Source organism: Macrotis lagotis, chromosome 4 (genome assembly GCF_037893015.1).
Source record: "Macrotis lagotis isolate mMagLag1 chromosome 4, bilby.v1.9.chrom.fasta, whole genome shotgun sequence".
In the NCBI taxonomy this organism is placed as follows: domain Eukaryota; kingdom Metazoa; phylum Chordata; class Mammalia; order Peramelemorphia; family Peramelidae; genus Macrotis; species Macrotis lagotis.
Window position 1 is genome coordinate 251,364,680 of NC_133661.1, and position 14,900 is coordinate 251,379,579.

A 14,900-nucleotide genomic window follows, 5' to 3' on the forward strand; every position below is an offset into this window, starting at 1 on the left:
GTGATCAACCTTGATGGATTTGCTCATCCCTTCAGTGCAACAACCAGGGAAAATTTTGGGCTATCTCCAATGGAGAATACCATCTGTATCCAGAGAAAGAATTATGGATTTTTAACAAAGACCAAATTCTATTACCATCAAATTAGAAAAAGAAAACACGTTATATTATTATGTAATTTTGCTATTTCATACTTTATTTTTCTTCCTTAAGGAACGAGACAGAAGATTTCTCTTCTGATTTCTCTGTCATCACATTCAACTGAGATCAATGTATAACATGGAACCAATGTAAAGCCTAACAGAATACCTTCTGTGAGAATGGAAGGAGGGAAGCAAGAATGGGGAAAACTGTAAAACTCAAAATAAATAAAATCTTTCTTAAAAAAAAAATAAAAAAATAGGGGCAGCTAGGTGATGCAGTGGCTAAAGCGCCGGCCCTGGAATCAGGAGTACCTGGGTTCAAATCCGGTCTCAAACACTTAATAATTACCTAGCTGTGTGGCCTGGGGCAAGCCACTTAACCCTATTTGCCTTGCAAAAACCTAAAAAATAAAAATGAAAATAAAAAAACAAAAAAATAAAAATTTTGTCAATCTGAAAAATAAATAATTTTTAAAAAAAGAAAAAATTCTAGTTGAGATATGCACACTAATGCTTGTAGGTTGGTAGTAATAACACATATGTGTATTCTGTTACCTTTTTTTAAAGGTAAACTTTAAATCATACCACCACAAAGCTTCTAGCTATTACTATGAAGTGACAAAAATCCTGATTTCAATTTTAAACATAATTGTTTCACCTATGATTTAGACAGTAAATTAAACATAGTTAATTATTATGTAATTTATTCTTTATATAAAGGAATGAAGGTCAAATAATCAATTAACTTTTGTTTTTTGTTTTTTTAAAAACATTTTTTATCAATTAATTTTTGATATAGATTTTGCTACAGGTAATGAATTAGTAGGCAAAAGAAACTAGATGATTATTGTTATTTATTTTTCTTTTTTCAAATTGAAATTTTTTTATTTTTCTAATTTCATGTCATGGAAGTTTTTCAATATACATTCACTTGCATATTTATAAATTATACATTTTTCTACCTTTTTACCAGGGAGGGGGGAGGGAACAGTCTGGTAAAAATTGTACATGCACTTTCTGTTTAACATATTTGTATATGAGTCATTTTGAGTATGAGGAATCAGAACTAAGGGAAAAGAAAAAAAATCATGGGTTAGGAAGGAAAAACATAAGAGAAGTTTTTTTAAAAGGTGAACATAGGCCTCAGACACTTAGTAATTACCTAGCTGTGTGGCCTTGGGCAAGTCACTTAACCCCATTTGCCTTGCAAGAAAAAAACCTAAAAAAAAAAATTATTAAAAAAAAGTGAACCTAGTATCCATAAAGATTCTGTGGTGTTTTTTGTTGCTGTTGAGAAACTAGAAGATTTAATTATTTTCTTGTAATTAAGCAGAATAAAATGCCAAGTGAAAAATGAATTTATACTTATAGGAAACATATAGGTATTATTTATTGGAGATTACCTTTTCAAGGATATTTCCATCTAAAATGACCTTGGTTTGCCAAGGCCAATAAAAAGAAGTCACAAAATCGCCTTTAGCCAAATTTGCATGTTGACTCTCTTCTATTACTCCCACACCTCCACCATCAACCACTTCTGATAATTGCCAAGGTTTTATATAGTCAGTACCAGTGTCTTCATTCATTCTACAACGCTGAAAAACAAAAATATTGATTAGCAGAATTCTGAAAATACTTCAGTATATGTATATTAGATAATAGCCATTAAAAGGAGATATACTGACTAGTGTTGAGAAACAATAAAATAGTGTGAAGTATAAAGCATTCTTCTGAAATAAAAATTCCTTTTTCTCCCCTGAGCTATTGCCTATTTAAAGAATATCTTTCTTTAAAAGATACTGAAAAATGCTGTTTAAAGAGGATTTTTAATATTCTCATCACAATCCTAATTGAGTGGGATAAAGTCTGAGATTTCTTCAGTAGAATATTATAGATTGGAGAAGAGTTAACTATGTGTCACTCCCCCCTTCACAAAGAAACTTCTGGGATATTGATGAAGAGTCAACAGACCTCACCTCCAAATGACCATTCAATTCCTGGGGCTGAAGAGATAATCTAGTTTTGGTTTGAATTTTATGCTTTTTTCCCTAGATTAGTTTGCAAGTCTAGATTGTAAAACCATATTCCTCATTAACAAGGGTGGGTCAGTGGGGGGCAGGAATTGAGTTAGGATAAATGTGATTCTTGGGCATTTTGTTGTAACTGATTGTGGTCTGTTCCTTGAGAAACGAATAAAGCTTTCTCCTCATACCTTGAGAGATCTCCAAAATTTAAGTGGCATTTGTCCCACACATAATGAAACCATGAAGTATTATTATCTCACAAATTCTTCCAATCCCAAAACTATTAAAATTATTTTTCACATAATTTCCCTTCTTCTCAAAGTCCTATTACTTGACTTTTTACCTCTGAGTAAGAGGAACAGTTTTTAATTCAGAAAACTTGCTGGTGCCACAGTTAAAAAGAGCTATGTTAAAGCACATTAACTATGGCAATTTCCAGATATAGCATTCTTATTAATGGGAAAGTCATCACTGTTAATTAACAATGAAAACCATAACTAAAGGATTGCTTCAAAAGTCCCCAGAAGAGGACTCTATTTTGTCATCACCAACTCTACTACAGACTGACTAATTCCAAAAGAAGCTAAACACTAATAGGGAACACAAAAAACATTGTAAAGGATAAACATAAACAAAACCATAAGATACCAGGCTTCTTTCTTGCTTCTCTGAAATGTAGCATGTTACAACACATAAATATGAAAAACTTGGTTTCTCTCAGTCAGGAAAATAATGTCATTGTGACAATGGAAGAGCTCAAAGCCACATGATTTATTCCATCTGGCAGTTCCACAAAACTCAATGAATATCTCCCATTTTAGTAAATTACAAAATAACTTAAGCTATTTGTTGATCCTAATGACCTCTGAGGAACAATTTTTATAAAGATCATACAACTCATGAGATGTCTAACCACTAGAGACAACCTGGACAGAAAGAAAAGACAAATGAAGAACTTGGGAAATATCACCAGACGAGCATAGAAGAATGATATATTAGTTACAGGGAACTTCAATTATCAAGCAGAAAAACTAATAATTGTCTTAGTGATGATTTCATTCTTCAAAAGGTGGAAGAATAAACAAGAAGAATTTCAATTCTGAGTTTGCTTCTTACTAACAGATTCCTGAGGCAGAAATGATGGGATTGCTGGTAGAAGTGAATACTTCCTTTGAGAATTTGTGGTGGAGGACAGAAAATTTGGACATTATATATTTTGTACTCTAGAATGGAAAGTCAGGTTTTAAAGAATTTAGAAGAAACAAAACTAAAATTCCATGAATAAAATGCTTCAGAGGATGTCAACCCAGGAAGGCAGGGAGGATATTTAGGAATGAAATTATCCTAGCCCAAAGAGATATGATTCCAAAATGGGATCCATCTGAAAAGAATCAATTCAATTCAATTCAATAAAAATTTATTAAACACCTATTATGTGCAGGTTCTGTACTAAAGCAATAGTTAACACACAAAAAAGACAAAAGATAATACCTGTCCTCAAGGGCATTACAATGAAAAGATTATTGTATGCATAGGGAATTCACTAACAAACTTAGATTTTAAAAAGCAATGCTCAGTAGATAGAAACAAAGAGTGTTAACAGCAGATGATGGGCAGTCTGGTAAAATCATATCAGATAGTCACCAAAAAATCCAACCCAAAAAAAAGAGAAAGAAAAATTCCATTTTTTTTTACTTTTAATAAATTCCAATATTTATTTTGATAACTATGGATGGTATAAAAAACTTGTGAATATGCTTGCCACAGGAACTATATGAACACAATTACCCTTTCACACAAATAAAGATATCTAAATAACTAGAGAAATATTAACTGCTTATGATAAACTCAGTAAATTTAATAATAAATGACAATAGTATCTAAATTTACTTACTCAGCACCATATAAATCAAAACATTAAAAAATTACTTTATAGAGTTAGAAAAATTATTTAAAAAATCATCTGGGAATACAAAAGGTTAATCATATGAAGGGAATCTATGAAAAAAATGTAAGGAAGTGGGACTGGTAGTACAGGTCTCAAATTATGCAAAGCCATAATTATCAAAATCAGCATAGTAACTTAGTGCTTTATAAATTCTAAGAAGCCAGCAAATAGAGCAAGAGTTCAATATCTGTCAAAAATTTATGAGAAAACTGGAAAGTACTATGACAGAAACTAGGCACAGACCAACATTTCACACTGTATATACCATGTTATGCTCAAAATGGGTACATGATTTAGACATAAAGGGTGATGTGAGAAGCAAATTAGTGGAGCAGGGAAGAAATTGCATATCAGATCTGCGGAGAGGGGAGGAATTCATACAAAATAAGAGATAGAGATTTATAGGAAATGAATGGATAATTTTGAATTTTTGTTTTACAAAAACAAAACCAAATGCATCCAAACTCAGAGAATTTGGAAAGAAATCTTTTCAGCAAGTTTCTCTGATAATGGTCTCATTTCTAAAATATATAACCAACTCTGTCAAACTTATGCGAATAAGAGCCATTCCGCAAATGATAAATGGTCAAAGAATATGAACAGGCAATTTTTGGAGGAAAAAACAAAAGCTTTTCAATAGCCATAGGGAAAAAATGCTTTGAAACAGTAATAATGATTCTAGGAACAATTTGGAACTATGCCCCCAGAGCTATTAAATTGTACATACCCTTTGACTCAAGGCTATAAAAGAAAAAAGACACAAATGTGCAATACTATAACAGTTCTTTTTTTGTGATGGCAAAAAATTGGAAACTGACAGAATGCTCGCCAACTGGCAAATGACTGAACAAGTTCTGGCATATGAATGTGATAGAATTCTTTTGGCTATAAGAAATGATGAAGAGGATGGTTTCAGCAAAACTTGAAAAGACTCATGAACCAATGCAAGGTGAGGTAAGCAGAAACAGAACAATGTTCACAGTAACAGCAGTATTATAAAGATAATCAGGTGTGAAAAACTTAGTAACTCTGATCAACATAATGATCAAATACAATTCCAAAGGATTTATGATGAAACATATTATTGACCACTATAAAGAGAACTGATAGACTCAAAAAGCACATTTTATCATTATGTTCTCTTAGAACAATTCTAATGCAGAAAATTGTTTTGTATGCTAATACATATTTGTAATGGGTTATATTTTTCTTTCTTTCTCAGTTGTGTGTGTATGTGGGGGGGATGGAGAGAATTTAGAACTTAAAATAAAATAAAAAAGAATTCAAAATTTTTAAAATAGTATATTTTGCACTCTCAAAGCACAAAAACAGATAGGAACTTTGCTTCAAGTGGATAATAGACAATAGATAGAAAGAGCGGCTCAGTTCTAATTTTATTGCTTAGTTCTTCTCTCTGCTGAGAAGAATGACCTCTACACTAAAAATGACAGAGTAAAACTGACTAACAAGGAGTTGCTCTAGATGAAATCCAGTTGACCTGGCCCAGATAATCTCAAAGTATTGGTAGAAGGGACTATTGAGTCACTACTAGTGACATGTAAAAGACCATGGAAAATGTGAGAGGCACAAGATTGGAGATAAACAAAAGTCTGGATTTTTTTTAAAAAATGAAGATTACAGAAACTGTAAACTATTTAGGTCTGTGATGGGACTTTGATTTCCAGGGAAATTATTGAAAGGAAAGATATGATTAGCAAATATTTAGAAGAGATGAAATGAAAGATATTTCAATTATCATCATATTACTATTGCCTTTGTGACAAATTTATCATGGATGCTTTGTACACAGTAAGTGATAGATAAATATTTATTGAATTGGAAAAAGAAACAAAGACATAGAAAAAGGAATTATTGCTATTTTTCCTTCATTCTCAAAGAGGATCAATGACAACATCAAAGTGATTTCCTGACTTGCTTGTCATTTGGATTTAAGTGTGGCAGAGCTCTGCAAAACTGTCAACTTCATTTTCTCGTCCAAAATCAGTGGCAAGTCCAGTGGCAAGACAAAAGTCAATGATTAGAAAGAGATAGATAACATAGCTTTATCAAGGACAAGTCATGACAGACTAACCTCATTTCCTTTTTTGGATAAGCTTTCTAATATAATAGATGAGGAGAATGTTATTATGGATATAATCTACCTAAATTTTAGCCAACCTTTCAATAAAGGTTTAGCTAGGTGGTTCAGTGACTATAGCATCAGACCTGGAATCAGGAAGACTTGAGTTGAAATTGACTTTCAGGGGCAGCTAGGTGGCATAGTGGATAAAGCATGGCTCTGGAATCAGGGGTAGTCAGGAGTACCTGGGTTCAAATGTGGTCTCAGACACTTAATAATTACCTAGCCATGTGGCCTTGGGCAAGCCACTTAACCCCATTTGCCTTGCGTAAACCTAAAAAAAAAAATTGACTTTCAGACACTTTCTAGCTTCTCTGGACACATTACTTAACTGTATTTGACTCATTTTCTTATCTGGCTTCTTTTAAGATTCAGCTCAAGAGCTATGTCTATCATGCCATCCTTGGTCCCTATAACTGTTAGTACTTTTCCCACTAAGACTACCTTCCATTTACATGATATTTATTGTATATGAAGTGATTTCTTTATTTAGTTTTCCCCATTAGAATGGAAGCTCCATGAAGTCAGTCACTGTTTTTACTTTTTCAAATGCAATTTCAGACTCCCACTAGTAAGTCACTTAACCTGTCTGCCTCAGTTTCTTCAACTGTAAAACTGAGATAATGATAGCACCTACCTCTCAGAATTATTGTAATAATCACATGAAATAATCATTGTAAAGCCTTTACCACAGTGCCTGGAACATATTTAAAGGTAAGCTATTAATATTATTGTCATTATTATTTTCTTCCTCCTCATTAGAATAGAAATGCCTTGAAGGCAGGGACTAGTTCTCTTTTTTGCTTATATTTGTACTTAGAAAATCTAACTGCTTACTAGTGCCTGAACTTGACAAACACTTGTCTAGGAGGTTTGTTCAACCCTTCATGATGTCATTTGGGATTTTCTTCACAAAGATACTGGAGCGGTTTGCCATTTCTTTCTCCAGCTCATTTCACAGATGAGGAATCTAAGGGTTAAATGACTTGCTAAGAGTCTAACAGCTAGTAAGAATCTAAAATCATATTTGGGTTTTTGTTTTTTGCAAGGCAAATGGGGTTAAGTGGCTTGCACAAGGCCACACGGCTAGGTAATTATTAAGCGTCTGAGGGATTTGAACTCAGGTCCTCCTGACTCCAGGGCCAGTGCTCTATCCACTGCGCCACCTAGCCACCCCCTAAAATCATATTTGAACTCACAAAAACTTTCCTGATTTCAAGCCCAATGGTCTAACTACTGTGTCTATGAGATAGATATTGCAAACATCCCAGATTTACAGATGAGAAACAAAGGACACCCCACAAAAAACAATAATAGTAAATATAGTTTTAAGATTTTTCTAGGGGCGGCTAGGTGGTGCAGTAGATAGAGCACTGGCCCTGGAGTCAGGAGGACCTGAATTCAAATCCAGCCTCAGACACTTAATAATTGCCTAGCCGTGTGGCCTTGGGCAAGCCGCTTAACCCCATTGCCTTGCAAAATCTAAAAAAAAAAAAAAAAAAAAGATTTTTCTAAACATTTTACCTCTAGAATATCAATCTATTTGATATTTTTTAAAATTTTTATTTAAGGCAATGGGGTTAAGCGACTTGCCCAAGGCCACACAGCTAGGCAATTATTAAGTGTCTGAGGCCGGATTTGAACTCAGGTCCTCCTGACTTCAGGGTCAGTATTCTATCTACTATGCTACCTAGCTGTCCCCCTTTTGATATTTACCATCAGCTTGTGAAACAGAGACTATTTTCATCATTTTATTTTATTTCTATTTTTTTAAATAGCATTTTATTGTTTCCAATTGCATGTAAAGACAATTCTCAATACTCACTTTTTTTTTAGGTTTTTGTAAGGCAAACGGGGTTAAGTGGCTTGCCCAAAGCCACACAGCTAGGTAATTATTTAGTGTCTGAGACCGGATTTGAACCCAGGTACTACTGACTCCGGGGCCGGTGCTTTATCCACTACACCACCTAGTCGCCCCTATATTCACTTTTTTTATAAGATTTTTCTCCCTCTCTCCTCCTTCCCCTTCCCCAAGATCATAAGCAATCTAATACAGGTAAAATATGTGCTATCATATTATCATTATTTTATAGATGAGTAAAGAAAACGCAAAATTTGCTTTTCTAAAAACAGAAGGCATCCATGCAGAATCCAGTGCTACAATATACACAGAATTTAAGAAAGGTATTCCTGAGCAATATCATATTCTATAAGATTTTATTCACTAAAAAGATTTTGTTCACCTGGTTCCAGTTTCGGAAAAAAAAGAGAGAAATTTAAATTTTAAAATATTCAGGGGTGGAGCCAAGATGGAGGCATGAGGACAATATTATCCAGGAGGTCTCTTTCAAAATATTCCAAACACCTTAAAATTATGACTAACTAAATTTTCAAGAGACAGAACCCACAGAAAGATCCAGTGAGACAATTATCCAGCCCAAGGTAACCTGGAAGATCGTGGGAAGGCTCTGTTCCATGGGGTTGGAGGGGCTGGCAGCACAGCCAGGATCACCAGGCCAGAGTGAAGGAATTCCAGCCTTCTGGGAACAGCCCACAGGACTCCTGGGTCCATAGGGGTGCTGGATCATGGCAGGAGAAGCAGTTTCCTGACCTGTCAACCCAGGGAACACCAAGCACAACTTGGAAGATCAGCATGAAAACCTTTGCCAGAGTGAGTGCAGAGTCCAGGCCAGCATGGCTCTCAGTGTAGCTGCAATCCTAGGCATAGCCTGGGTCCCAGGAAACAGAAGCAAGCCCACAGAGCCACCCAGAAAGGAGTCACACAGCAGCTGCTCCCAGAGTAATCAGCCCATAGAAGGTAAGGGGGTGGGGGAGATTGTCAAGGTCTCTCCTCTGTTCCTGGGAGTCCATATCCAGACCTTGGTCATGGTCTGGGCCCCTATACTACCAAAGCAGAGCAGGGACCCTCCTCACAGCTCCAGGGCAGAGAGGTCAGCCACAGATCAAAGCACAGACCAGGAGAGTAGACAGAATCTCTCATTAGATCTTGAAGGAACTAAGGTCCTTGTGGGGGGTGTCCCAATAACAACTCAAAAGCTTGGGAAGCACCCCAAAACCAGGGCACAGGCTGGGGAAATAAGTAAACAGAGAAAAGGAACCTGACCATAGACAATTACTTTAATTCCATAGAGGATCAAAGCACACACTCAGAAGATGACCAAATCCCAGCTTCTGTATCCAAAGCCTCCACGAAAAATGGAAGTTGGACTCAGGCTATTATTGCAAAGCTCAAAAAAGAATTTGAAAATCAAGTAAGGGAGGTAGAGGAAAAATTGGGGAGAGAAAAAAGAGAGATGTAGGAAGAAACATGAAACCCAAGTCATCGATGAGCTTAGTCAAAGTGATCCAAAAAAAAAAGTGCTGAAGAAAATAACATATAAAAAACCAGTTTGGATCAAATGGAAAAAGCAGTCCAAAAAGTTAATGAGGAGAAGAATGCCTTAAAAAGCAGAACTGGCCAGATGGAAAAAGAGATAAGAAAGCTCTGTGAAGAAAACAACTCCTTCAAATGTAGAATGGAGTTAAAGGAAGCTGGTGACATTGTGAGGGATCAAGAAACAATAAAACATTATCAAAAGAATGAAAAACAAAAGAAAACATGAAAAATTTCACTGGAAAAACAGCTAATCTAGAGAACAGATTCAGGAGAGACAATTTAAAAATTATTGGCTACCTGAAAGTCATGATCAGGAAAAGAACCTTAACTTCATTTTTAAAGAATTTCTACAGGAAAATTGCCCTGATATCCTAGAAGCAGAGGGTAAAATGGGAAATTGAGAGATCTACCGAACTCCTCATGAAAGAGATTCAACCCCCCCATGAATATTATAGCCAAATTCCAGAACTCCCAAGTCAAAGAGAAAATATTACAAGCAGTCAGAATGAAACAATTCAAATACAGTGGAGCTACAATCAGATTACACAGGACTTAGCAGGCATCCACATTAAGGGCTTGTGGGAATATAATATTCCAGAAGGCAAAAGAGCTTGGAATGCAACCAGGAATCAACTACTCAGTAAAACTGAACATCCTCTTCCAGGGGAAAAGATGGACATTCAATGAAATAGGGGAATTTCAATGTTCCTGTTGAAATGGCCAGAAGTGAACTGAAGGTCTGATCTTCAAGTATAGGACTCAGGTGAAGCATAGAGAATGTGGAAGAGAAGGGTAAATTATGAGGAATTTAATGATACTGAACTTAGTATTCCTGCATGGAAAGACGATACTGATAATACCCATATGAACCTATGTTCATAGAGCAGTTAGAAGATGCATATTTAGACAAGGCATAGGAGGGAGCTGAATTTGAAGGTAAACTATATTGTAAAAATGGAGTCAATGGGTGAAAAGGGAATGTACTGGGAGAAAGGGAAAGGGAGAATGGGTTAAGATATTTCATGTAAAAGAGTCAAGAAAAAGCTTTTTCAATGGAGTGGAAGGGGGGGAAGGTGAGGGGGAATGAGGGAGCCTTCATTCTCATTGGAAATGGCTCAGAGAGGAAACAACATACATACTTAATTAGGTTAGAGAAGTCTAGAAGAAAAAGGAGAGGAAGGGGATGGGGGGGGCAGCTAGGTGACATAATGGATAGAGCACCAGCCCTGGAGTCAAGAGTACCTGAGTTCAAATCTGACCTCAGACATTTAATAATTATCTAGCTGTGTGGCTTTGGGCAAGATGCTTAACCCCATTTGCCTTGCAAAAAAAAAAGGGGGAGAGGGAGTGGGGCAGGGGGTGTAGGTGATAGAGGAGAGGGTAGATCATGGGAGAGAGTAGTCAGATACAGTACTTTTTTTTTTTTTTTACTTTGTGCAAGGTGGTGGGATTGGGTGGCCTGTCCAGGATCACATGACTGGGTAGTTGCTGGATCTCTAGGGTGGGATGTAGGCTTGGGCCTTCCTGGCTCCAGAGCTGGTGCTGTCTGCTGTGCCACTTGGCTGCCCCACAGCACACTTTTGAAGAGGGACAGAGTGTAAGGAGAGAGAGAAAATAGAATAAATGGGAGTACGGAGGAATGGATGGAGGGAATTACAATCAGCAATAACAACTGTGGAAATATATGGAAGTAACTTCTCTGATGGACTTATGATAAAGAATGTGATCCACCCCAGAGACAGAGCTGCTGGTACTGAACACAGATTAAAGCATATTTTTTTCTCTTTCTTGCACTTTATTTCTTGTGAGGTTTATGTTTTGTGGGGGGAGTGGGGATTATGTGTACTCTTACAACAAGACTATTTTTGTAATGTGTAAATAAATAAAAATGTAAATTAAAAAAATAAATAAATTTATAATAACAAAAAATTTTTATTAAAGCAACAAAATATTAAGTTTCCTAAAGTTTGCCTAAGAAATGACACATTTTAGGGATATTTTTAGGGTTGCCAAGAACAAATGAAAACTGCATTAGACACAGTCAAAGGTAGATGTCAAAATGCACCATTCTTTAAAAAGCAGACTATCCAGTTTAAAATATTCCAAAACCCTAGATACGCAAAGAATGGTAACAGACAGTCTCTGTTCTTAAGGAGCTCAGTCTCCATAAAATGAAAACAAAATCAAACGAGATAAATTAGAAATAATGTTAATAGAGGTAATGCACTAGCAGTAAAAGGGATCAGGAAAGACTTCTAATAAAGGGTAGGGTGTTAGCTAGGATAAAGGAAAGTAGGGACATCAGGAGGTAGAGATAGGGAGAGGCTTGCAGGCATAGAGAATAGAAAGTGAAAATGGAGGGATTCAGGAGAGTGAGCTTTTTATAAGTGGAACAGCTAGGAGGTCAGTGTCACTGGATCGTAGAGTCCATGGCAAGGGGAGGAAGGTGTAAGAAGACTGAAAGATAGGAAGGTTATAAAAGGTTTTGGCTGCTAAACAAAAGGGTTTCTCTTTAATCCAGGAGGAGATGGAGTGAACCAAATAAAGGGTCAGCCCTGAGTACTAAGAAGGCACTGGACTGGACGAAATAAGGGGTCAGCACTGAGTGCTAAGGTTAATTTGATGACTGAGTGAACAATGGACTGGGGTGAGAAGAGACTTTCAATTACTACAATACTACAATACCTAAATATGAGGGTAGTAGCTACGTAAATGGGAAGAAAGTAAGAGAGCCTTTGGCCTCAGAAATGACAAGATTTGACAAATGACTCAACAAGTTGTGTACAAAAACCCTGAGGTTGTAAACCTAAGGGAAGGGAAGGATGGTTGTGTCCTCAATGGTAATAGAAACATTTGAAAAGAGGAAGATTTTGGAGAAAGATAATGTCATGAGATCCATGAAGAACATTAAAACCCTTCTATTCCTAATTAAACTGATTGCCCCCATCCAAATTAAAAAGGTTTTACTCACTTGGTTCCAGTCCCAGAAATTAGAGTTTATTCTCCAAGGGTTATCTTTCAAATGGTGTGGGTGTAAAAGAACCTTCAATGCTATTGCTCAGGTCCCAGCTAGGCTATCACTGCTTCCCCTCTACAGGTCAGAGGTGGGGAGCTTAGGAGTTTGCATAGAATAATGAGGAAAGGAATAAAAAAGGTATAAGAATTGGTAAGAGTTGTATTGGAGAAAATCCTTTCGACTCAGGGGTATGGTGAGAGGTAATCCATATTCCAGCCCTCTGATTGACTGATCACAAACCCTTTGGAATAATGCCAGTATTTTTCTATTCTGGAAACTGGAGGCTCTAAAAGACCTGGGATCTTCTCAATTAACTTACTCCAAGGGTAAAAATTACAGCCCATTTGATACCTCCTTATCTTATGTGAGTCTTATCCTGTGTTAGAGGTGGTCCACCCATGATTCTAGGGGAATGTTTTATCTTGACATCATGATATTGCCACTAGAATATTAGTTTCACTTTGGGAATGAACTGTTTTTTACTTTCTCCTTGTATTATTATTATTTAACAAAATGCCTTCTTTTTATTAAGGACTTAATGAAAGTTTGAATGAATAAGTGAATTATACAGACTGGCTAACCCTTATCCTTTGCTTCTGACATGTAACCAGAATATTTTCCCCCTTAAAAATTTTTTTTTGATATCACCTGTTTATATATCAACTTCATTTCCAAATATAACATTCCATATTTTCTTACACAGAAATATCTCTCATAACAAAGAATAAGGGAGAAAAGCAACACAACAAAAACTAATCAACACATCAGCCCAGTTTGACAGTTTATGAAGTATTCTCTTTAAGTAAGAGAGCGAGGTATATTTTCTTATCTCTTCTTCAGAGATAACTTGGTCACTAAGATTATATAGAATTCATTTTTTTAAATGAATATTTTTGAATCATTCACTATTCCCTTAGTTTTCTCAATTCTTCCTCCATACCTTCATGTTTCTTTCTTTAGTTTCATTTGATACACTAGTATTCCATTCCATTTCATTTTTGTATCCTGCAACTTTACTGAATTGTTTCAATTAATAAAGGTTGATTATTTAAGGTTTTCTTAAATTAATCACATAATATGTAAAACACAATGACATTATTTTCTTCTTTGGGTGATTTTCAGTGTTAATTTTACAATAGTCATAGATTAATATGCAGAACACTACCACTACCACCACCACCAGAAGAATATTGTATTGAAAATATTAACTCTTGGAAATGTTTTGCAAACTTTCATATGTATAATTTATATCATTTTGTTTTCTTTCTTAAGGATAGGGGAGGGAGTAGGAGAATTTGGGACTCAAAATTTAAAAAGAAAAGACTGTAAAAATAAATAGAATATTCAAATTTTTTTCTTTAAATTTGACCTTTGTCTCATAGAGAAGGTTGGAATAATTTTTAAAAAAAACTATGTGGTTTCTCAAAGGGAATATAGCCTGTCATCCTCTGTTCAATTTGAGAGTCAACTGATTTTCAGAATTTGTTCCAGACATATACCGATGGACAATCTTTAGGCTGTACATCCAGTTCCATGTTTTAATCTGGTCACTAGATCAAAATTTTTAGAATTAATTAATTATTTTTAAGAGGATCTCTACTTTGAGACTTTTCTAGTAATATCAAGAGTAAAACAAAGATGTCCATATCAAGATTATTATTTTATATAGGTCTAGATACATTATCTATTATCAATAAGAAAAAAGAAAATAAGGAACAATTGTAGGCAATGAGGAAATAATTTTATTTTTGATGATGACATAATTGTTTATTTAGAGAAGCTACATAGCCAACAATTTACAACTTCAGGATATAGAAGAATATAAAATAAACTCACAAAAATCATCAATTTTCCTGTATATTACCAACAAAAAACAAGGGGAAGAAAGAAAAAATTCTATTGAAAATAGCCATCAAATGCATAAAATGAGAGTCCAGCTATCAAGACATACTTAACAGTAATAAAGATAGGCCTAAATAATTTGAAAGATAATTGCTCATATGCTAAAATACAAAAATAACAATGCCTAAAGTAAATAACTAAAGAAACAAAAGAATTAGTTTTCAGAAGTAGAAAAAAATAATAAAATCTGATGGAATAAAAGGTTAAGAACGACTAGGAAAAAAGAAGGAATAAAAGGAGATTAGTTGTACCAGATCTTAAATTAGACTATAGAGCGGTAATCATTAAAAAGCTTTTAGTATTGAATTTTTTTAAAAAAAGAAAAGTTAGTG

At 35.1% G+C, this 14,900-nt stretch overlaps 1 protein-coding gene across 2 annotated transcripts in view; it reads right to left on the reverse strand.

The window, feature by feature from the left end:
• Positions 1-14,900, reverse strand: part of PTGR2 (prostaglandin reductase 2) — a 59,202-nt gene that overhangs the window by 19,444 nt on the left and 24,858 nt on the right. For both annotated transcript variants that reach the window (XM_074235751.1, XM_074235750.1), the window contains exon 4: positions 1,545-1,736. In XM_074235751.1, the coding sequence (XP_074091852.1) occupies positions 1,545-1,736 (192 nt within the window). The remainder of the gene's footprint in view (positions 1-1,544; positions 1,737-14,900) is intronic.